Consider the following 24,013-nt stretch of genomic DNA (forward strand, 5'->3'; position numbering starts at 1 on the left):
CTGGTTCACCATTTTCATTTATGCCACCATTTGCCTTGGGCACTATGGCCTATCACCAGCAAAGTTGCATGTCACTGCAGTACTTTTTCTTCAAAATAGAAGATCTCACAATGCAAGGCAGTGTGAAATAAAAGCCAGGACATAAACCTGGGGGTGGTGTAGAAAACACACGGAGCAGAGAGTGGGTTCAGCTCAGAAGTGGTTCCAGGTATTAACACAAACATGGATGTACCCTTTGGCCTTCACTTGTACATCTATAAGAAAATGAGGATTCAGACACCCCTCGGGCACTTCTGCTGCTCCCGTCTATGACTCATTGATCCTGAGGGCAGAAAGGGGAGTTTGCCTCACTGTTTTCCTCTAGCTCCTTCTCATGGAGGACTGACCGTACACAAACTCACTCTTACTAAATAAAGGAGATCAACAAAATGCCCCGTAAAGGACATGTAAAGTGCAAGGAAGGCAGACACAGTGTTTTCTGGTTCACTGTTAAAGGATTGCACTGGCCCCATGGGACCAATGGTAGTTTCAATTCCCCTTCACAGACAGAACCCCCAAATATCAGAGGCTCCTTCTTCTTTTCATTTACTCACACATGGAAGTTCTGGTCAATTTGGGACTCATCTAGTATCCTGCGTTTCTCTTGAATAAAAACTTCCCCATGCATTGCATGTTAGGCGCAGGTCATGTGACCATGTGTCCGAGTGGGAGGGAATGGAATAGAATCTGGCACTTTGGATGTCCAGACCTTGCTGTTTCAAGTGGAGAAGCTGAGAGAAAGGATGGGGAGGGAGCTCTTCCAATCACCAGCATTTCTTTTCCAGATGCCCTGGATCAGCGACCCCAAACAGATTTCAAGTCCCGGTTCTGGTTGATCATTAGTGATGACTCGAGAGCCTACATTGTAGAATGTTCTGATCTATCATCCATTAGTGATGTCTGCTGTGGGCATCTTGGGTGTGGATGGGAATAGTTTTAGGCCTTGTATCTGCCATCCCTTCCTTGGGTATATTCCAACGCCTTTTCCCTCCGGTCTGACATGAATGTTCACAGGTGGCTTAAAGTCTCCATTTCTCTCACACTCTGCTTGCAGGACGTGCGGCGCGTGCCTGGAGTAGCTCCGACTCTTGTCCGGTCAGCATCTGAGACCAGTGAGAAACGCCCCTTCATGTGTGCTTACCCGGGCTGCAATAAGAGATATTTTAAGCTGTCCCACTTACAAATGCACAGCCGGAAGCACACTGGTAAGTGTGCCCATTGTCCGACCTCCGGTGCAGTGGCCTTTGGGCAGGGGTGGTTCAGGAGCTCCTGCTCTCGCACCACTAAGGACCCAGGTGATTTCTCAGATGGAAGGTAGGCACTTCTTTGAAATGTCTAGTCAGGTGATAGAAAAAGGCCTCAGGGCTATTTTGCACCCTGATTGTCCATCCTTTAATAAAGAAGTCAGTAAACTGTCTTCAGGAAGGGCAGAGCCGAGCGGTGGAAAGAGAGTTGCACAGAATTAAAGAGACTTGTGTTTGAATTCTGGCTTTACCACTAAGTGGCGAGACCTTAAGAAAATTACTGAACCTGTCTTTGAACTTTATTTGCTTCATGTGAAAAATGGAGATGGTAATGCCTACCTTGTACAATTGTCAAGACCAGATTAAATTTTAAAATCAAAATGAGTTACAGGAATTAGAGGTATGAAGCACCTAGTATAGAATAGGTCTGGATGAATGATAGTGTTACTATTAGAATACTATTAGCATCACTATTAGAATACCATTAGCTAGCCTGGGAGTTTGGTAATCAGATGATTTTGAGAGATTGGTGGGCAAGATTATCCTAAGATTAGGCAGAGATGGTCCAAAGAAAATTTAACTGTTTCACAACGAGATAGGAATGGGAAAATGGATTGTAGGTTTAGTTTTTGTTTTTCAATCTTTAAAATGAAGAGATGACGATTTTTGATGATGTGTTAAAGAAAACTAGATTTTCCTGCAGGTCGAGGAATGTGACTCTGGGAAAGAGAATTGGCCTCATCTGGTTGTTGGCCACGTTGAACGTGAAGAGCTGTTTCACAAATGTTGGCTCTTGGCATTGTGGGTACTAGATGGGAATGAGGTTGTGTCTCCTCTACAGAAAAACAGTGGACAGTGCAGGCTTTCCCACAGGGAAGCTGATGCCATTCTTTTCACAACTGAATAACAGCTTTGCTGTTACGGGCACCATTATTATTTTCTTGTTACTGCTGATTTAGCTTTGGGGAAGCAGGAGAAGAAAGTGAGCTGCATTGAAACCATTAGGCTTTGCTAAGTCATTGCATCTGGAAGATGCCATTCTGGCATAAACCTGAGTTTGCACTCAGTAGACCACTTGCTTTGAGGCTATAGATGAGACAACGAGTGTGGCATGTTCTATTTTTGTATATTTCCCCAAATAGGGTCACTTGAAAAGTAAATGTTAAGGTTATAAGGAAAAATGGTAAAGTAAAATTCTGCCTGGAAAAATGCGAGGGAATACATGGAAGGTGATATGGTTGTAGAAACTTTTAATGTAAAAGAGGTACTTAGAAAATAGCAGTCTGTGGAAAGGGGAGACCGTGGAGAAGATAGCCAAGACTACCAAATCCGCTGGAGCCTTTAAGAAGATCTTCCTGGCAGAAGACAAGGAAGGCTGGTATATAACAATCCTATGACCCGCTTCTTGAAAGAGTGCATTTTAAAATAATTTACTTATAATAATAGTGCAGACTATTATATTAAATACTGAGTGGGAGGGAATTAAATAATAGTGCAGACTATTATAAAATACTTTCTATGTGCCAGGCTCTCTACATGCATTATTTCACTTAATCCTCACACATAAAACAATTATCAGGTGGGTAGGATATAGTGGAAGCAGGACTCAAAGTCATGCCTTTGAGCTCCCACGTCATAAGCCCCCTTCTCAAATAGTTTATCGTTTATTTGGGGGCTAAGAGATACACAAATGAAAAGGGACTAAGAGAATATATGAAAGTGAACAAAACTGGAGGCTGGAGGAGTTGGGAAGATTTGTTCAGAGGGTATCAATTTGAGCTAGGGTCATCCCAAGGTTTCTTGGAGGAGGAACAGCTTGAGTTAACCACAAAGGGTTGGTAAGATCGGGCAGAGAAAGCAAAAGAGGAGGAGCAGCAGAAAGGTAGGGAAAAGAAATGAGACTGAGTAGGGGTGTTTTCCTCTCCAGGTTGTAGAGGTGAAGCAGAAGGCACTGAGTTGGATGTAAGTAGAAAGTTAAGGAAAGGCTCCTGCCATTGGGATTTTCCAGCGCATAGAAGAAGGTAGACTGGGACACTGCCCACCACGTTAGATGTTCTGTAATACGTTCTCTAATGTGGGAAGGAAGGGCTTTCAATCTGAACATGAAGCTTCCAGGAAGGCATAGCAGAAGAAGCAGTATGTGTGAGGAACATGTAGCAGCAGACTTTTTGCTGGGTAGGAATGTGGAGATAGGGACGAAGGGTGTTTAGTGTGAGCCAAGTACAAGGCAGATTTTGGGAATGGTGAGCTCTGGAATACAGATTGATTGGGGCAATAGAGGAGGTTGTGGGGCTAGAAAGGTAACTAGGGACGACCCTGCGATGGAAAGACCCGACTGATCCCTGGATGGCTGGTTCTCCATCCCAGAAGCCAGTGACTCAGAATTCTCATAAGACGTTGGGAAGGAGGCCTGAGGTCGCTCAGTGCACTCGTGGGGCTCAGTTCCCAGTATTTGGCTGAACTTTCTCAAGCGAGGACAGGGTGGGGCTTCTCCATTCTGAGGCAGGAGGTTGTGAAATCCCATTACTGACTTCTCTTGGATAAAGGGATAGCAAAAACTTTCTAAATGCTTTGGCTCCTGGTTTAACTTGAGGATCTCACCACCATGGAGCCATTTATGCTTGACTCAGGAATGAGAAGTCAGTAGCAGAGAACACCAAATCTTCAGGCCATAAAATATAAAACACTTATTTCATGGGGCCAAGTCCAAGGCACATCCATCCCAGAATTCTGCCTCAGACTCAGTCTAGGAGTTAAGACGTCTTTGGTTTATTATTTGTCTAAATATTCTCTGCCGGTGATTTTTGAGCACTGCCTCTGTGCTAGATACTGAGCTCACTCAGCCCTTCATGTGGATGGTCTCATTTAATTTGTGCATAAATCCTTGGACGTTGTCAGATTATTGGCCCCATTTCACAATTAGGAAACTGCACCTCACCCAGCACTTTAAGTGGCAGAGCTATATGGGATTCTAGTGTCAGACTCCAAACCTGAATTCTCGTTTACTTCTAACTGGGAAGTGAAGGACCATCCTCATTCACCTAGCTACCCATCCTACATCCACTGTCCACAAGCCTATGTACAGGTCGGCGTTTAACCTCACGTGGCAGTTGTCAGTGCCACCTAACTAACTCCACCAAAGTGCCTGAGGCCTTTTGGGATCCCTTCAGTCCCAGTAGGAGAGGAGGCTTTTAATGAGATCCCCATTTCCAGTATCATTTTCAAATGGAATATGTGTCTTCCCCAAGGTGAGAAACCATACCAGTGTGACTTCAAGGACTGTGAGCGAAGGTTTTCTCGTTCAGACCAGCTCAAAAGACACCAAAGGAGACACACAGGTTTGTAGGTTCCCTTCTCATTGCTGGCAGTTTGTTCCCTTGGGTTACGGTTGATTTTGTGATTCTCTTTGTTGTGAAATAGGGATGTGAGAGGGTCAGCCATTTGTTTCATCTTTCTAATAAATTGTTTTTTCTTCTAATCTCCGGGGATTTTCCTTCTCTTAAAAAGAAAAAAAAAAAGGAGAGGAAAAAAAAAAGAAGCATCCTACATTTCCTCTGCAAACCACAGAACAATGAGATCCCACTAGCAATTTCCTGGTGATACACTGAGTATCAGCAAAGAACACAGGTGGTGGAGATCAGAATCCCATTTGTAGCCTGTGATTCACTTTTACAGTCTCGGACACAGCTGAGACCTTGGTGAGAAGCTGGACGTTTGTGGTTAAGGAATCGTTGTTTCCAAGACAGAAGCAGGTCTTCAAGGGTTACTGTGCAGAATCAGGTGGTTCATGCTGGGTCTGGGGGAAATCTGAGGGTGAGGCAGGTGTTGCAGGCATGGCTGGAAATGCCTGGCTCCTTGGGCCGTCAGGAAGCAGGCCTCGTGGGCCTCGTTATGCCCCCACGTTGTTAGGGCTGCGGCTAGACCTTCTCTGTCCGTTTAGGTGTGAAACCATTCCAGTGTAAAACTTGTCAGCGAAAGTTCTCCCGGTCCGACCACCTGAAGACCCACACCAGGACTCATACAGGTAAAACAAGTGCGTAAACTTTTCTTCACATTTATTTTTCATTATTTTTTTTAAACAACTGTTGAATGAAGTGGTTAATGATGAGAGAGATTGGAAAAGACTAGTGTAAAAGTTCTAAACAGGTTTAGACTCAGCTGAGAGAACAGTGTATGGGTATCTTTAAATAATAATATTGTTTAAGAAGGGATGGGGCAGAGACAGAGCAGAGGAGAGATGTGAAAATAACTCTTTTCATGAGTGTCAGCATGAAATCGAAGAGATAAGCTAGGTCCCTCTTGTTTTCAATTTGTTGCATTACGTTTTTATCACTCAGCTTGATATGATAATCAACCTTGCAGAAATTCTAGCAAGCCAAACATTTATTCTCCTGAAAGCTCAGACACTATGTTTAGCGACCTAAAATCCTCTCTGAGAAAAGTTAATGCCCCAAGAGCTGTCATGGTTTCTGCCTGACTCATATCAGCATGTGGATATTGTTTCCTTTGTACTAGTAGAGACAGGGGAATAGGGCTTTTATTCACTGGCTGCTGAAGGTTTTTGCTTCTCCATGAGGCTGGTGTGATTCATAATGAAAATAGCACCAACTTTGTTGTGCATTTTATAGTTTTGGAAGGAAGGCCAATGCCTAGGTTATTTCACTTTATCTTCACAACATCCTTGTAAGAACAGCAGGGCAGGCATGTTTTATCCCCATTTTACAGATGAGGGGACTGAAGCACATAGTGATTAAATGAGTTGCCTAAAGTCCCAAAGCTAGTAAATAGCAAGTCCAGTTTTATCTGCTCCCAGCCCACCATATCCCACTGCCTTCTTTGTTGGAAAAAGGTTTTTGTGTTTGGGGTTCATCTTACAGCCCAGGGAGGAAAGAGAATCAAGAAGAGAGCCAAAGTTAGCCGAGTGGAATACCACTGTTAGACTGAGGAGAATGAAAACCAGCAAGAGAAAGGGATGGGATTTGACCATTAGGAGACAACCTTTGACAGCGTGGCTGGAGGTGGGGTTGGGGGTGGGGGTGGGAAGAGGAGTCAATTAGGAAGACCAGAGGAACAGCAAATGGGAGGTGAAGAAAGACATGACGTCACAAGCCCCTATGCAGCTCCAGATTCTCAAACCAAGCAGGCTGTACTTACAGACAGTCAAGGCACCTGTGCCCCGGAGTTGATGGGATGGCATCTCGTTCTCCCTACTCAGGTGTCTTTGGTGTCGCTTCTTTTCTTTAGTCCCGAGCTCCTAATCTGGTGGGTAAGAGTTACCTTTCCTTGCACCCTGATCTCCTACCCTGTGTATATCTTCCTATGTGCAAAGCGACCTGTGTCAGAAACAGACTGTTTAATGCTATACTTGATCGACCCCCAGTTCTGATCCTGGAACACTGCCTTCCCTAGGACATTTCTCAATGCTTGTCCTGACCAGTATGTCTCAAAGAAAGCAGCAGGGCCAGTGATATTCTAAGAAGATCTCCTAGGTGATACAGGGGATGGCTTCTGTGGCACTTTACTTAGTATAAAGCCACAGCTATATTTCCATTATGGCTAGGCCCAGAAGATGGGATACAAATGCATGGGCTTTGAAATTTGACAGACCTGGATTTGAGTCTTGCCTAGGTCTGCCCTCCCAGATGTCCAACCTCATCTATAAAGTGGGTGTAACAGTGCTTCCCTTACAGGGCTGTTGTAAGGAGTAGATGAGGCATGGTATGTATATATATATATATATATATATATATATATATATATATATGTATATATATATATATATATATATATATATATATATATATACATACACACATATATATAATGCCCAGCACAAGGCTTGGCATATATTAGGCACTTAACAAATGCTAATTATCTTCTCTAGACAGAATGAGCCTTGGAAGGAACTTCTGAATGTGCCTTAGATGGAGAAGCCTCAATCTTTTGGCAAGCTTGTTAAAAAATCTCGAAACAATGCCTCAACTAGAATTTTCTGTGCAACAGGGATTATGCTCTGAGTAACACTCAAAGGAAAAAGAGGCGAATACCATGTACTCTGGTATCAGTGGTTTATTTAAAAATACCCAATACCTCCAGATTATCTATATAGACAGAGATCGTAAAGCTACAGTCACACTCTACTCCTGGATGCTGATCGGTCAGTAATACCCAGGGTGATTATCCTGAGGTCCTTCTAGCCCAGTGATGCTCGATTCCCTTAGACAGCAAAGGGGGAAATTTTACACAGCTCACAAAACACTGTAACAGGAGAGGTTGAAACAAATACCTTTTCCCCTTACATCTGAATAGCCAACAGACATTTCCGTTAACTAGACTCATTCCTTCTCTCCCATTTCCTGTCTTCTGACTAATATTTTACAATTTTTATAATATTTTAATCCTTAAGGCCTGCGAGGTGCTGCCATTTCAGAGCTGCCTATGAAATTAGCCCGATTCGTTAGCTTAGGGACAGAACTAGAGGGATCTGGAGTGGGTGCCTTATGATGATTTAACTCAGGGCTTTGATAGTTGAACTTGCACCCAGTTTTTCCACTGCAAGTGTCTGACTGGCAATTGTGTCAACAGGTGAAAAGCCCTTCAGCTGTCGGTGGCCCAGTTGTCAGAAAAAGTTTGCCCGGTCAGACGAATTAGTCCGTCATCACAACATGCACCAGAGAAACATGACCAAACTCCAGCTCGCACTTTGAGGGGTCCAACCCGAGGACAGTTCTGTGTCCCAGGCAGGACAGTGTGTGAACTACTTTTCAAAGCTGACTTTAAAATTCCTCCTCACGCACCTCTCTAAGAAGAAAATGGCAGTTGATCTTCTTCGTCCAGCTTCCAAGACAAGATGTCTGTACTTCTGGATCCTACCAGGTTTGCCCGGAGGACTTGGGCTCTGTTTTGCCAACTTGCAGTTGACTCACAAGGCCCTGGAGAAGTGGCTCAGAACGTCCAGTTAGTTAAAAGCCCATAACCATTCGGTCTGGATTTGCCTGTGTAAGAAGAGCCATTGTTGATAATGTCCCCCCACCCTCTCTTTCTCCTTTTATGCTCATTTTCACTGGGAATGGAGTCATTATACCATTTTCTATCATAGAATATTTATAGGCCAGGGCATGTGTATGTGTCTGCTAATGTAAACTTTGTCATGGTTTCCATTTACTAACAGCAACAGCAAGAAATAAATCAGAGAGCAAGGCACTAGGGGTGAGTCCCGTCCGACATTCCGGAGGTTAGGCAGGCGGCTAACCCAAAAGACAGGATGGAGCGCACCACCAGGCATCTTTTTAAAACGCATGTGTTTCAAGCAGCTGAGAAAAGAAGCAAAACTAATCAGTACCTCTGTAGAGAAAGCTCAAAGAATCTTCCTATTCAGTTAATTCAATGTTAACATTAGCACAATGCTCCTAAGAAGAGCTGAGATTTTGGTTTTGTGTTTATTTTTGACTTTTTTGAGTTGTAGTCACATGCATCTTCAGAGATGTACATATCTCCTCACACAAAGGAAGTGGAATTCATTTTTATCACGTGGGGTATCCCTTGAGTGTACTGACCACGCTGGTTATGTGGCTTCAAGTTGTAAAAATTAAAGTGACCCTAAAAGAAATCGGGGCTGGTCCAGGATCTCCACTGATAAGATTGTTCTTAAGTAACTTAAGTAACTTCGGGTCTACAAGTACATGTGGGGAAAAAAAAAGAAACTTACTAGTGTGAAGAAATCCGTTGTTTAAAGGTAATTGGGTGTGTGTGGTTTTTCTTTTTTTTTTCTTAAGGGAGGGACTTTATTATTACTGTTGCTTGAAATTATTGTGTAAATATATATATGATAATGATTTGTTCTTTGATAACTAAAGTTAGGAAATGTATAAATATTAGATGCATCACTCTCTTGGTGTTGATTTTACAACGTATTGATGATAACACTAAAAATGTAACCTGCATTTTTCACTTCGCTCTCAATTAAAGTCTATTCAAAACGAAAGGTGACAAGATTCTGTCAGCTGTATGGTGTTCAAATCTTGAGGCCAGTTGAGCCTCTTTTAAATAGGTAAGCATAGGCTGCTGACATCTATGACCACTAGTTGAGTCTCTCCAGGTCCTGACCACTATTTATTTCTCTCTGTCCGACTTCAGGAAGCAATTAACCACCAGAGAAGCAGTCAGAGAACTCCACCTTCTCCTTGCATGGTCTGATGGGCTTATGGATAGCATGGTGGGAATTGTGTTTTATGCTATCATTGCATCACTTCTATTTGCAGAAAAAGAGAATAGAGAGATGCTAATCTTCACTGGTTTTTTTTTTAAAGTTCACAGCTACGCACTACAATCAGGAAGATATAAGCTGAACACCTTGTACAACTGAATTTATAGCTCTACTTGCTATAAATCAGCTCAGCAGGTTGAAAACTGCTTCGACTTCCCAGGGCAGCCAAGTGTAAAAGCAAAGATCTACATTATCTATAAACTGTAAACTCTCTTTCTGGTTCTGGATGTATGGTTTTTCAGTTGCAAATGAGATTAATTTGGTGCCTCCTGCCTCCATTACCTTGGAGCTTGCATGCATTGTAGATTTCATTTTTTCACTTCAAATGTATCCTGAGCAGATGGCAACTCAGCCAGCCACTGAGCCTCTTTTCTGCATTGCAATGCAGCGCCAAGGTCGGGCTGCCTAAAAGTCAGGTCCTGAGGCCCCTCTTAGTTTGCATCTGGCTCTTGCTTCACTGTTAATTATAGCGAGTGTGGTGACTCATTTGTATCAGCGTTTTTATCTTTTCCTGCCAGGAGACAGCATTTCTCTGGAGAAGCTCAGGACAAGCAAGGCAAACGTCAGCGAGTCCGAGTGAGCAAGCCAGGATTCGCAACAAAAGCAAAGTCACATTGTGTTCGACTGAAGGAGGAAGACCAGAGATTCTCACACTACCCTAGCAGTTAAGGTCATGGGCTTTGGAAAACAGACCAATCTGTTCTAATCCTAAATCCCCAGTTTCCTCATCTGTGAAGTGGGGACAGAAGAGTCCCCTGTCTGATAGAGTCATAATGAGGATTAAATGGAGGGGAGGAAAAAAGCATGAAAATATCTAGTATACAGCAAAGGCTTAATATAAGCATCATCTAGGAAAACGATTCCCCAAAACTTACCTGCTGATTTCCTTTAGGTCCCACTCCCCCAGGATCCTTTTGCAGTGTCCAGCCGTCTTCACAGGTCACCTCTGCAGAGTGACAAATCAGCTTCCATATACCTCAAACTAGACTAAAGGTTCGGACCATTGGGCTCTTGCCAGCCACTCCCCAGAGACCACATATCTCCTTGCTCTGTGTCTTGTGTAAAACACTTGGTGGCATTGAGTGTGTGGTTCTGCGGTCCATGGTGTTGACCATCAGCAAACTGTTGGGGTGAAAGCTGATAAAAAGTTGGTCAGTGGGAGTTCTCTGTATACAGCCCAGACTAGAGTCTATATTAGGTAGTGGTCAAAATGTACATTTTCCCATCTCGCTTTACCATAGTGCCTAGTTTAGTGTATGGTTCAATATCTTTAAAGGGCCACCTCCAGGCACTACCACCCCGTACCCCCCACCCCAGCTGGATCTTCCCAGACAATTCTAGCCATCCCTAGCCCTCTCATCTCTGAACTCCTGTAGCGCTCAGAGTAACATCAAATGGTACCATATATGGATGTAGTGTTTGCCCATCTAGGACAATCTATAAGATAGAGAGGACAAGTATTATTCTCACTTTACAGATGTGGAAGCTGAGGTTCAGTGAAAGTAAGTGGCTGAGGCAGGACTTGGTCTTGATGTTCTGTACTCAGGTTTCCTTCCAAAATGTGCTTGATGCTGTCGACTCGCAGTCTGCTCCGCTTTTTGTTTTCTATGAATCAGACCTTCCCAACCAGAGTGTGAGCTTCTAGAGGGAAGAAGCACATCATCTCCCTTTCCTGTGCTACTTATATCCGGGCTTCTCAACCTTAATATCCATAGACGTTACCCGAGGAATTTGTCAAAGTGCAGACTCAGATTCAGATGTTCCTGGGCAGGGCCTGAGCTGGTGCTTTTCTCACAAGCTCCCAGGTGATTCACTTTGTGTTGGGTTGTGGGTGACACTTTATGTGCAAGAACCTAAAGGGTGGGCTCAATAAATGTTTGCTGAAAGGTAACGGATGGGGCTTGCACTTCACATTCTTGGGACCGCACTGAACCTTTCTAGCCCATAGAGTGGCCAGTGAAGACAGCTGGGGCTCTGCTGTGATGGTCCGCGGGGCTGTCAGTCAGGTCATTCATGCTGAAAGCAGTCAGAAGAACTGCATGTGTTAGCCCAGGAGAATCCATCCGTGAGGAGGTTTGTTTTCAGTCTACTCCTTCTCTGTCAGTGATTTTGCACAAGCAAAGAAGACCTCCCCAGGTAAGAAAAGGTGTGGTGCATGGTCACAACTGCATACCCAGTCTTTGTACCATATTCAGTCCACAGCTCGACAATAGGACTCGATTTCCTTGACACCCACAAACTGAAATCTTACGGCTTTGGAGAGGCTTTAGCCCCTGTGAGTTATCAGCCTTGCAAGCAGGCAGGAATCTCCCATGTCTTGCTCCTGCTGGGAACCACTTGCTTAGCTCTTTTGGGTACCAAAGGGCAAAAGCAGGGGCTCCTAGAGGCATGTCCTTCCTGTAGGTGTTTGCACTTCTGGTCGAGGGCCAGAATGGTCATGATGAGGGTTGACCACACCTGGTCTGATTTCTTGCACTGAGGAAAAAGTAGGTGCTTAGGGGAGGGCTCTGGGCTTTTCTCCATTTTTCAAGCAAAATCATGATTCTGTTAGTTTTCAGACTGACCTTGAGAAGGAAAGGGAGAGCCAGACAGCATAAGAAAGGGTCGTCTCTGAGAGAGCTGGAAACCCATCAGATCATCCAGCATTTGCAACGTCCTGAATAAGGTTGGTTTTCAGGGACTAGTGAGGGGAGGACACGCCCTTGCGACCAAGACTTCGGGAAGTCAGTCCTTTAAGCACAGATTGAAAATCAGCCAGCTATGACTGGAAGCCTCAGACACACAGATCTCAGATGTAAGCAGCTATGGCAGACCAAATTAGCAAATATGAGTTTAAGAGATAATGAGGTATTTTTATGGAGCAGGGGAGGATTGAAGGATGGTCCAGGGGGATGGGGCTGAGATAAATGTAGAGGGTGGGTTGGTTGAAACAAGCGCTTCTCCCCCTCACATCATCCCGGGAGCATTGGTGATGTTGACACTGAGCGAGAAGGATTGCCTGACATGGCAGGGATTCTGAGGGCCACTGAGGAGGCAGTTGGACTCCAGGAGAAAAAGGAAGGAGGGGTAGAAAGAGGGAGACAACTCTGGGAAGAAACATGAGACAGATGAGAAATGGAGTGCGGATGTCAGGGAGGTCTGACAGGAAGAGGGGGCTTCTGTCTGACAGGGCCTGACCCCCATGTGAACCCGTACCAGCACTATTAACACACCCAGGGTTTTCCCAAATAGATGCTCAAGTGCTAACGTGCAAATACTAAAGGGTGCCATTTATTGGATGTTTATGTACAGGCCAGTGCCATTTTGCATGCATTCTTTTATTGAGAAAATTCCCATTTTACAGATGATGAAACGGAGCTTCTAGGAAATACCTCACACAGGGTCATGCAGCTCATGTATGGCAGAGATGAGATAATAACTCAGCTCTGACTCAAAGTTCACACTCAACCTCTGCATTGTATGTCTTTCCAGGGTATTTTGGCCCGTGAGTCAGAGGAGCAGAAATGCTGAGAGAATGCAACAGCGATGCCCTTCTTGCCCACTTGCTTGTTTGGATATCAGGAATGTTTGTCAAGTGCCCCGAAAAAGGATAGAAATGATTGGCAAAATGTTCCCTCCTCCCATATCCAGTTGTGGAGTCTGTTTGTAAAATATGTTTTCATTCAATATTTTATATTAAATACCGGAACTTAAGAAATGACACAGCATAATGTTAGCCGGACAGTGATAAAAGGGGAAAAATTGAGAAACACATTTAAAAGTTCAAGGTCAATGAGTACTTTTAAAAAGCAGCATCCTGCTTTCCCAAGGAGCTCTACGTCAGAGAGAGCGGGCTGAGGAGGAAGCTATCGGTTTCTAGTGATGGTGGGGGTGGGGAGAATCTTGTGGATGTGTCCCATGGATAGGATTGTCCTCTCGTTTCAACAGGCAGCCTCCATTATTCTAAGATGTCTCTGGGTCTTGCCGTCCAAATGAAGAAGTCCAGGGAGCCTGTCACAGATGTCTCCTGTCCCAATTTTTCTGAGATCTAAAAACACAATGATCCATGTCAGCGGCCTTTATCACTCAATGTAGGCACAGCCTTCCTTCCAGGCCTGACCCAAGCAAACCCTTCTCTACAAGGATGGAGGAGCACAGCGCTCCCTGGTGAGGGCTTATAATGATCGCATCAGGGGAGGAAATAAATCCAAGGGGCTGCACTGGTCAGCATCTGCCTCTCGTCCAGCAACCAGGTTGGATGAGGCAGTGTTTACCTCTTCTGGTAGACTCCTGATAAAGATGCCTTTGGATTCACGGGGTGGGCAAAACAGAGCATGCTCTAAGGAAGATTCCTGATGCTGCCACGTGGAGACAAGCTGCTATGGTTTTTAAACAGGGACTCCTAGGCCCTGGGAGAAGCAGCTGAGGAGAAGTGAATCTTGAAAGACGCTTTCCACTCATAAGTTCTAGTAACGTCTAACCACTTGTGGAAAGACACATGGTTCTATTTGCTGCTCCAGCCCCTGGCCAGTCCCTCTATTCCCCTGTGACAGGAGCAGCCAAAGACCTGGAACAGGAACGTTCAACAAGGATTTTTGAAAGAGGCCTTGGGGTAGATATGTCTCCTGTTCCAGAAGGCAGGGACATCCCAGCCATGTGCTACAGAGGCTAAGAGAACAGGCTTTCCTAGTTATACCTGTGAGACGTGAAACCCCTTCTGAACCTCGGAGCTTCTGCTCAGATAACAACCCTGTTCACCTCCAGGGTTGTCCTGAAGGCAGGGGATACCACAGATGCTTGGCCCACATACCCTCAGTCAAAGGCAAGCAGATTTCTGGCTGTGCAGCCATTAGATCAAAAACATTCAAAGACGATTTCCCTGTGCCCGGCCTACACTGGCACTACCACCTCCACCAGAAAATCCACGGTCCATCTCACTGCGGAGAGGATCAGAGGGCTGCACTAGGCAAAGCTGGCAGGAGCCAGAAGTAAGTCATGCTAAATTTATCTTGTAACATAGTTGTTTTTCTCCTTTGCACTGCCAAGTCAGGAGGCTAAAGGACTGGGGATACAAGGTCACTTCCCCACTTCCTCAGAGAGGAGGCTGCTGGCAGGTGAGACTAGCTGGGACCCACCTGATGTCAGGACAATGTCTCAGGTGTGTTGTGGCGTCCTTTCTATAAAGGTCCTTTCTGAATTCATCAAAATGCCTTGGAGACACTTTGCCTCCGACGTTGCTGGCTCCTTTTCTTGGTTAGCTATGCCAAATGAGCAGAACGGAGGCTCAAATAATCAAAAACTTCTGGTAGTGGGTTCTGAGATGAATTTGTAGCATGTGTTTTTTAAAATCCACAATAGTAGATTCACCTCTCGAATTATGGTCACCTCCATGATGCTACTAAACCTTGATGAAACTGAAAAGTTTTCTCATTTATCTGACCATCTACTGCCAAATCTCCAGCTATTTAATGTCATTTTGCCCATTTTCCTCCACACTTGTCCTTTTAGGATTACAGGCTTTGTGGATAGATGAGACTCCATGTCATTCCCCAGATCAGCCACTTACCAGCCCCATGATTCTGGACAGGTTGACTTAACCCTCAGTCTGCTCTTCTGTAAGGTGGGAATATAATACTGGCCTCACAGGACAGTTGTATGCTTTAAATGAGGCAAAGTGCTTGGTGGGGTGCTTGAGCCATAATTGGAAGTTAATAAACAGCAGTGCTTGTTCTTGTCGTTTTTTCTTTGACACTGTGGATACCCCCTGGGTGTCTGGCTTGGCATGCTCTTGGCCTTTCCTGGGCACCCACCCACCAGCTGGAAGTGAATGAAGGGAGCCCATGGTAATGGCAGCATGACCCGGTTTACACAGGGCGAGACTGACAGCCTTTTCCTCCTGCAAACAAGCATTCCTTGCCGACTCTGTGAAGCGGAATGCAAACACTAGGCGAGTTCGGTACCATGCCCCAGACTGCCAGGATGCACTCTTAGAAGGAGATATGTGGAGACTCCAACCCATCAGAAGAATTCATTAGGATAGTCTATGATATGGTGCTGAAACCAGAGGCTCGTTCAGGCGAGCAGGGGATGGGGAAGTCTCGTCCCTGCTGAACTTCTAACGCTGATAAAGTCAGCCTCTGCTGGCAGATTTCATTTTTCACTGGGCCATCTGTGTCCAGTCAAGGATAACTTGTCTTTCTGAAAAAGCTCCTCGTCAGCGTCAACCCTGCACAACCTCCCCTCCGTGAGTCAGGCACCAGGAGTGATGGGGACGGTGCGGTGTCAACAAACCAGTGTCATCATAATACACACGGAAGGAAGCATTGAAGTGGCTGGGGTGTTTATATGGCTGATGCCCTGTTGCTTTTTATCAACCTGAGTTATTGCTACTTGAGCTTTGTGTTAGCTGCTCTATAAATCTTTAGCTAGTCTTTACTTTCTTAAGGTTGTCATTGCTACTATCGGCTTTTATCACCTGTTTACGTAGAGAACGTTATTCTTCTCTCCAGTCATTCTTGTTCTCCATTCTTCCTCTTTGACCCTATCCCGTTTCATTCCTTCCTTCCCCTTCCCTCCTGCAGGTTGGAAATTCCCAGTTTGAGAGAGCTGGTCTAGCCTTTCCCTCTGATGATTGGGTTCTCCTGGCCGGTCCTCAGGGGACACTCTGGAGGACACTCTCCTAGCCTGCAGTCCATCCATATGAAAGGCTCATAGGTTTGGGGAACTGATGAGAAGGATCAGTTGCAGTCTTTAAAAAAGATCCCTTTTTGTGATCACCCAAATTTTAAGATCAGCTGCAGTAGCCTCAGTCTTCCCAGAACATTCCTTCAGAGCTGAGACTGGCCAGAGGAGCTCTGTCCCATGAAGTAGTCAGTTCCTTCTCATAGTGGCATTAGAGACATACCCTAATAGCCACTGTTGCCCAACTACTACCATTAGAACTTCTTTTATGGACCTTCTGGAGACATGAACATTTAAACTAGATTAAGGAGTGATGTCATTCACTGCCTAACTTGAAATCAGAGATAAGTCCATAACTTTATTCATTTAGCAAACATCTATTGTGAGCCTTCTATGTGTCTGGCCCCTAGTTCAGAGGTGAAGGAAGCATGGCCCTCTCCCAGCTTCTCAGTCTAGTAGGAGAAGCAGAAAGTTTTTAAAAAATTTATTGGGGTGACAATTGTTAGTGAAATTACATAGATTTCAGGTGTACAATTCTGTATTACATCATCTATAAATCCCATTGTGTGTTCACCACCCAGAGTCAGTTCTCCTTCCATCACCATATATTTGATACTGTTTACCCTCATCTCCCACCCCCCACCCCCTTTACCCTCTGGTAACCACTAAACTATTGTCTGTGTCTATGAGTTTTTTGTTTCTCATTTGTTTGTCTTGTTCTTTTGTTGTTTTTGGCTTATATACCACATATCAGAGAAGCAGAAACTTAAACAGATAATACAGGCATGGGCAAAGAACCAAGAGTGAGCTTAACAGCCAGAGTATTTTTCAACCTGGTCTTAAGGATGTATAGGACTTTCTCAGAAGGAAGGAGCAGGGGAGTGGGTGGAAGAACATTCCAGGCTGAAGGAACTGCAAAAATTAAAAGGACTGGAATATCTTGGTATGCCTGGAGCCACAGTAGGGAAGGAGGACACGGGGCTATCATCCGAAAAGTCTCCTGCTTTCTTATGATTGTGTACTCTCAGCGCTGGCTACCTGGTGACATATAGAGCTGGTTTGTGAGCTATTGTTAAATATTTAGGAATTTTGCAAGCCAGTTATTTAAGCAATAGTAGCTGGCATTGGGGGTATTTATACCATGGAAATTGGCAAGTGCTACAAAGCAGGACTGCTTTTGTTTGTTTTCCATAGATGCAGTTTATCAGCATACCCTGTAGTCTACTCTGAATGGGGCTGCATGGTTACATCCCCAAGAGAGCCTGGGCCACACGTCTCCTTGTTCTCTCTTCTGCCAGAGAGGCCCGGCTGTGTGGTTCTTCTTAAGCATTTGGTCTTCGGGGAGGGGGGGTCAAAAGAGAATCAAAACAAAATTTGATTCTTTCTGTTCTGAAGATGGCTTGGTTTGTGCAGGCCTTGCCCCTGCCTCACACCATATTTTTGACCTACCTCTCACATGCCTATTCTACAGCCTCCTTGAGGCCCATACAAGGCAGTCCTCACTGAAATCAGTCTGGCGCCCTTGAGTCCTCTTTCAGGAGTGGCACGGCACTTGTCCAGGAAGAGCTCCTGCAGGGCAAGAACAGCGCCTGAGACCCAGGAGCTCTCAGCCCAGTCAATGTCAAGAAAGGACTGGCTTTTTAATGATTTTTTTTTCTTCCTTTCCATTGAATTGACCAATTATTTCCTTGTCAGCTAACACAGCCTTGGCTTTAATTAATGTGTATATGGTTGCTCAGGCTCTGTAAGCTCAAACAATCTCAAACACTTGTCCCAATGCAGTGTGACAGAAGGAGTCAAATTAAACATGTTCAGATTGCAGCTATATTGCTGACCAGTCGTGATGAGTATATACAAGCAACTTAATTTCTCTGAGCCTCATTTTCTGCATCTGTGTAATAGGAATAACAAGCTCACCTCATAGTGTTGCTGTAAGGATTAAACAAGCCCATGGGTATAAAGTGCCTGGCTTTGATATTTAATCTCTTTTCCCCTCCCCTTCAGCTCACCATCCGCGTGACTACTCCCAGCCCCTGACTTATCCTTATGTAGTGAGTGGAGGCTGATGTTGACTTTAAAAAGAATCCTTGATGATTCCACCTACATTTCCTTTGCTGGACCCCATTTGGAGCATATTTGTCAAGTTAGGGGAACAGTCAGTGACCCATCTGGGGAAGAGGACTCATGGCTGTGGCTGTATTATCACCATAATCTAGTTTCTCTGAACCTGTAAAAATGTGGATAATAATAGTACTCACCTCATAGGTTTGTAGCGAGAATCACATGAGATAATACGTTGAAGGTGGTTAGCAATTTGCCTGGCATATTGTGAGTATCTGATGATGGGAGCTGCTGTGATTGAACTCACTGTGACCAAGTAGAGTTGAATGGATTTTGAGAGTCAAAGGGGCACAGAACCGGAAGGGTGCTTAGAATCCAATCGTCTTGTGTACAAAGAGCCAAAGGGCCCCATAATGCGTGGCAAAGCCAGGACTCAAATCCAGGTAACCTAACTCAGAGTCCAGCGTTCACCAGATCTAATCAGCAGGAAATGGTTATTACTCGGACTGAACTTTTCTTTTTCCTACCAAAACTGGAAGACCAGAACAACCCTCAAGGAAGATCATTAATATTGAGGTTTGTTATTTATTTTGAGGCTAATTAGAACTCTCACTGCTGTGTTCCCCAAGAGAGAAACTGTTAAGAGGAGGCAGGGGCCTCGTTTCCAGGAATATGGAAGCTGTTACATGTTGCCTCTGAGCACAACTCCAGTGGGGACAAGAGTCCTGGAGAGTTGATGGGACATACATCATCCAGGAATCTGGCTGCTTTGAGCCAAATACAAATACAGACAAGACCCAACATCGAGATTTCAGCTTTCTCTTTTGCAAAACGAGGCATGTTAGCAGATAAGACAAAGCTGGGGAAATTGGCAAAAATCAAGTATCAGCCTCAAAATGAATGTATTTGGAGGGGAGTATGGACCATATGTAAAGTGTGTAAAAGTGATTTTTAAGTAGATTTTCCCCCTTTTCCTTTCCCTGCTGTTTATTTTGGCCATTAGTTTGAGATGACTATTGACATTCTTGACTGTTGAAAATCTTCCTCTAGGAGCTGGCCTTATGTTTGCATTTTTTGCCTTTGTTTGAATCTGAAACACCCATGACATATAAGCATGGGAAAGGAGGGGGGAGGAGAGGCGAGCCCATTGCTCTGTCTTATGTGGTGTCTTTACTTAGTGTAGCAGAGTGGTGAAAATCAAAGTCCTGGGTTTGTGTGCAGCTCTGCCAGAGTCCTCACAGGGTCCTGAGTAAGTCCTCTAGTCTCTCTAAATCTCATTCCTTCACGTTTAAAAAGGATATAATAACAGTATTGGCTTATGTTAGTCTGGGTCCAGTCGGGAGACAGAAACCACATAGTGATTTGAACAGGGTTGGCTTAATGTAAAGAAGTATTAAACTCTGATAGATGAGTAACGATAAAGATGTGAAGAGAATTCTAAAGGGTACCCCAGGGTTGAGGGAAAGTACTCAAGGAAGGACAAACTTGGGGCAGGGACGCCTTCCCAGAGGCTGGGATTCAGATTTGGTTGAGAAGGTATGGTTGCAGCCCACTTAATAGCAGAGAAGTTCACTGGGTTGTTTGGCCCAGAGCTGGTCCACAGTGGCCAGGCAGGAGGAAACAGCCCTCTCCGGTGCTGGTGAGCTAAGGTGGGTGGGCAGAGAAAGGTAGGATATTGGGAGTCTGCTTCCTGGCAAGGTGATACTTGGCCTAGGGTTTGTGGTGTTGAGGTTGGGAGAGCTGGGAAACAGTCTTCCAGGGTGCAGGCAAGCCATAGCAGGTGGGCGGGTGGACAGGGAAATTCGGGAGCCTGATGGAGGCTGGAGTGTCTGCATCAGGGAGGCCACAGGCAGGGCTCTAGGCAGGGCTGCAGGGTTGCTGAGGGCTGGGCACTCTGGGTGGGGCACAACACCACTGGATGTCCCCACGCATGCACAGGTGGATGCGTGAAGCAGCAGGGGCAAGCAAAAGTCAAGCAGCACAGCAGAACCAGGAAGAGAATCTTCTTCCTCCTGTAATGTCTTTCCATCGCCCTCTGCTGACAAAGCTTAACATCATGCTCAGTGTCCAGGAGAAATGCTTGAGTCCAGTCCATCAGCGCAGAGCAGGTACTGAAGGGTGAATTTGGAGCTGACAGGCAATAAATTGATTAACTGGCACAAAACAAACAAAAAAAGAGTTGTTTGAGGGATTAAATGAAAGAAGTCATGTAGGGTCCTTAGTACAATGCCTGAGAACTTTCAGTAGATGGAATCGGTTCTCCTAATTCCTGCTAGGGAGTATCAACCCACGTTTTCCGAAAAGTGTACTAAGGTCTTTAACTTATGTGGCATTAAACTTCATTGTTTAATGAAAAATTGGCTCAGAAGAACAGACTGAATATCCTGTAAAAGCCACAGATGAAAACAATCCCATAGGCCAGCATCTTTGTATGGTGATAATTAACAAGTTAATACCTTTAGAGAGGCTTTCTGGATAGCTGCATCCTGGATTGCTCTGGAATAGGATTGTAATGCCCTGTCTCCCATCCACCAAGGTGATGCTGAGATGCTCTCCGACAATGACACCTGTTTGTGTTGGTTTACACCCTCTCCCCAGCCTCTGATATTGTTTCCTTATGGTTCATGCCCATGTTCCCCTGCATGAAAGAGGCTTTATTGGGTCTCCAAATCTTGAGAATAAATAGAAAGGGACCTTAGAGGCCATCTGTCCTGACTTCATTTTTCAGATGAGGTCCAGAAAGGTGAAGCAGACTGCCCAATGTCATCCAGCTCAAGGCAGGACAATGACTGGAATCCGGGTCTTCTGAGTGCATCACACCGTCTAAGAAAGGACATGCAACGAATGAGGCATATGTTTTAAAACCTGACATTGAGTTTCCAAAGACGAGCAAATGGAAGTGTGAGTACTGGATGGTCTTTCCCCAAAATTCGTGTCCTTCCCAGAACCTCAGAATATGGCTTTATTTGGAAATAGGGTGATTGCAGACATAATTAATTAAGATGATGTCATACTGGAGTAGGGTGTATCCTTAATCCAATAGAACTGGTGTCCTTACAAGAAGAGAAGAGATACAGAGATACAAGAGAGGACGCCATGTGAAGACAGAAGCAGAGAATGGAGAGATCACAAACCAAGGGTCACCAAGGATTTCTGGCAACTGCCAGAAGCTAGGAGACAGGTGTGAACCAATTCTCCTTCTGAGACCCCGAGAAGGATCCAATCTTGCTGACACCTTTTTTTCTTTCAGATTTCTGGCCTCCAGAACTGTGTGACAACAAATTTCTCTTGTTTTAAGCCACCCAGTTGTGGGAATCTTAATACAGTGTACAAAGATCAATGTCCAGAGATTCTGTGTGCTGGGAGATATTGTGCCTAATGTGTACCCATAGTCACCTGTTACATTTCATGACAAACTATATTTTACATCATCAGTCTTGCCATCAGGATTCACCAGGTGTCTGTCATCTATCCATCCATATACTCTGTGCTATGGCAGATGCTGAATTCAGAGAGATGGAGCAATTTGTCAGGGCATAAGGCGGGTGAGTGGCCCACTGATATTTGGAGCAGTTCTGTTTTCCTCCCAAGTGAATGCTCTTTCTACTGTACCATAAGCAATACCTTTATTGCATAAAATTCTTCCCAAATATCTGGGGGTGGGGTAACAGAATGACCTGTTACCTGAGGTTATTGTATGAATTGAATTTGTTTTTGATCCTTAAATCTGACAAGGACACAGTACTACTTTTATACCCTGCTCCCCTCACCACCAAATCATTTAGACTAACTGTACATGGGAATAGATGAAAAAACTATGTATCAATTAGAATAAACACTTATTTTAAAAATGGTCCACTATGATAATATAAGGTTTGTTTGGGAATGGAAGATATAATTTGTAGAAACTATTATAGTTTCCTACTTGACAGGACAAAATTCTTAGTAAATACAAATGTCTTAACAACAACAACAAAAAAACACTATCATTTTCCTGATTAAATTCTTAAAAATTTTATAGGAAGAATTTCTTCACACACACACACACACACACACACACACACACACACACACACACACACATTTACAACCACAAATTAAAACAACAGTGAGATTCCATTTCACATTTGCTAAATGGCTACACTGGAAAAGACTGAAAACACATATACACCAATCACTCATTACATTTTAAGGTAGATTTGCAAAATTGACCTGTCTATTCTAATAGATCAAATTCTCTTTTTAAAATTTTTTTATTTTTAAGATTTTTATTAAAAGCAGAGTTAATATACAATATTATATTAGTTTCAGGCGTACACCATAGTTATTCAATGTTTATATACCTAAAGAAGTGATCACCATAAGTCCAGCAACCATCTGACACCATACTATGCTGTCATAATATTATTGACTATATTCCTTGTACTGTACATTACATCCCCATGACTTATTTTATACCTGGAAACTTGGCTCTCTTATTTCCCTTCCCTTTCCCCGCCTTTTTAAATTTATCAATTACAGTTGATATTCAATATTATTTTATATTAATTTTGGGTGTCCAGCATAATGGTTAGACATTTATATAATTTAAGAAGTGATCCCCCTGAGTAGTCTAGTAACCACCTGGCACTATACATAATTATTACCATATCATTGACCATATTTCCTATGCTTTACTATATATATCCATGACTATTTTGTAACTACCAATTTGTACTTTTTAATCCCTTCACCTTTTTCACCCTGACGCCAACCCTCTTCCGTCTATCACCCCAACAAATCTAGTACCCATCTGACACCATACATAGTTATTACCATATTATTGACTATATCCCTTATGCTATATCCTATATTCCCATAACTACTTTGCAACAATTGCTTTGTATGTCTTAATCCCTTCCCCTTCTTTCACCCACATCCTCAACTGCCTCCCATCTGGCAACCATCAAAATGTTTTCTGTATCTAGAGTTTGTTAATTTTGTTTTTAAATTCCACATATAAGCGAAATCACGTTGCATCTGTCTTTCTCTGTTTGACACTCCACTCAGCACAACATCCTCCGGGTCCATTCATGCTGCCGCAGATGGCAAGAACCCATTTCCTTCCATGACTGAGCAATATTCCTATATATGTACCACCTCCTCTTTATCCATTTGCCCATCGATGGATACCCAGGCTGCCTCCAGATCTTGGCTATTGTAAATAATACTAAAATGAACATATGGAAGCACACATCACCTCGAAGTAGCATTTTGGGTTTCTTTAGTTAAATACCCAGAAGTGGGATTACTGGGTCCTCCATGGTCTCTTCTTATAGTCTTTGTTTTATTTAAAGTCTATTTTGTCTGGCATAAGTATTGCTACTCTAGATTTTTGTTTTTTTCATTTCCATTTTCATGAAATAGATTTTTCCATCCCTTTACTTTCTGTTTGTGTGTGTATTTCCATCTGAAGTGAGTTTCTTGTGGGCAGCATTTGTAAGGGTTTTGTTTTCTTATCCATTCATCCTTCCTATGTCTTTTGATTGGAGCATTTAATCCATTTACATTGAAAGTAATTGTTGATAGGTATGTAGCTATTGTCATTTTATTATTCATAATTTTGATTTTTTTTCAATCTTAAAGAAGTCCCTCTAATATTCATTGTAATACTGGTTTGATGGTGATGAACTCCTTTAGCTTTTTCTTGTCTGGCAAGCTCTTTGTCTGTCCTTCAATTTTAAATGATAGCCTTGCTGGGTAG

At 43.8% G+C, this 24,013-nt stretch overlaps 1 protein-coding gene across 7 annotated transcripts in view; it reads left to right on the plus strand.

The window, feature by feature from the left end:
* The window catches only part of WT1 (WT1 transcription factor), a 48,453-nt gene extending 38,691 nt beyond the window's left edge, over positions 1-9,762 (plus strand). For 3 of the 7 annotated variants that reach the window (XM_081062904.1, XM_081062906.1, XM_081062910.1), the window contains 4 exons: positions 1,094-1,244; positions 4,532-4,621; positions 5,224-5,316; positions 7,869-9,271. In XM_081062904.1, coding sequence (XP_080919030.1) covers positions 1,094-1,244; positions 4,532-4,621; positions 5,224-5,316; positions 7,869-7,990 — 456 coding nt within the window. In that variant the 3' untranslated portion in view covers positions 7,991-9,271. Of the gene's footprint in view, positions 1-1,093; positions 1,245-4,531; positions 4,622-5,223; positions 5,317-7,868 lie in introns of all 7 variants that reach the window. The other 4 variants (XM_081062905.1, XM_081062907.1, XM_081062908.1 and 1 more) reach the window with 3 other exon arrangements.
* Positions 9,763-24,013: the final 14,251 nt, after the last annotated feature.

This window comes from Rhinolophus hipposideros, assembly GCF_964194185.1.
Source record: "Rhinolophus hipposideros genome assembly, chromosome: 10".
Lineage (NCBI taxonomy): Eukaryota > Metazoa > Chordata > Mammalia > Chiroptera > Rhinolophidae > Rhinolophus > Rhinolophus hipposideros.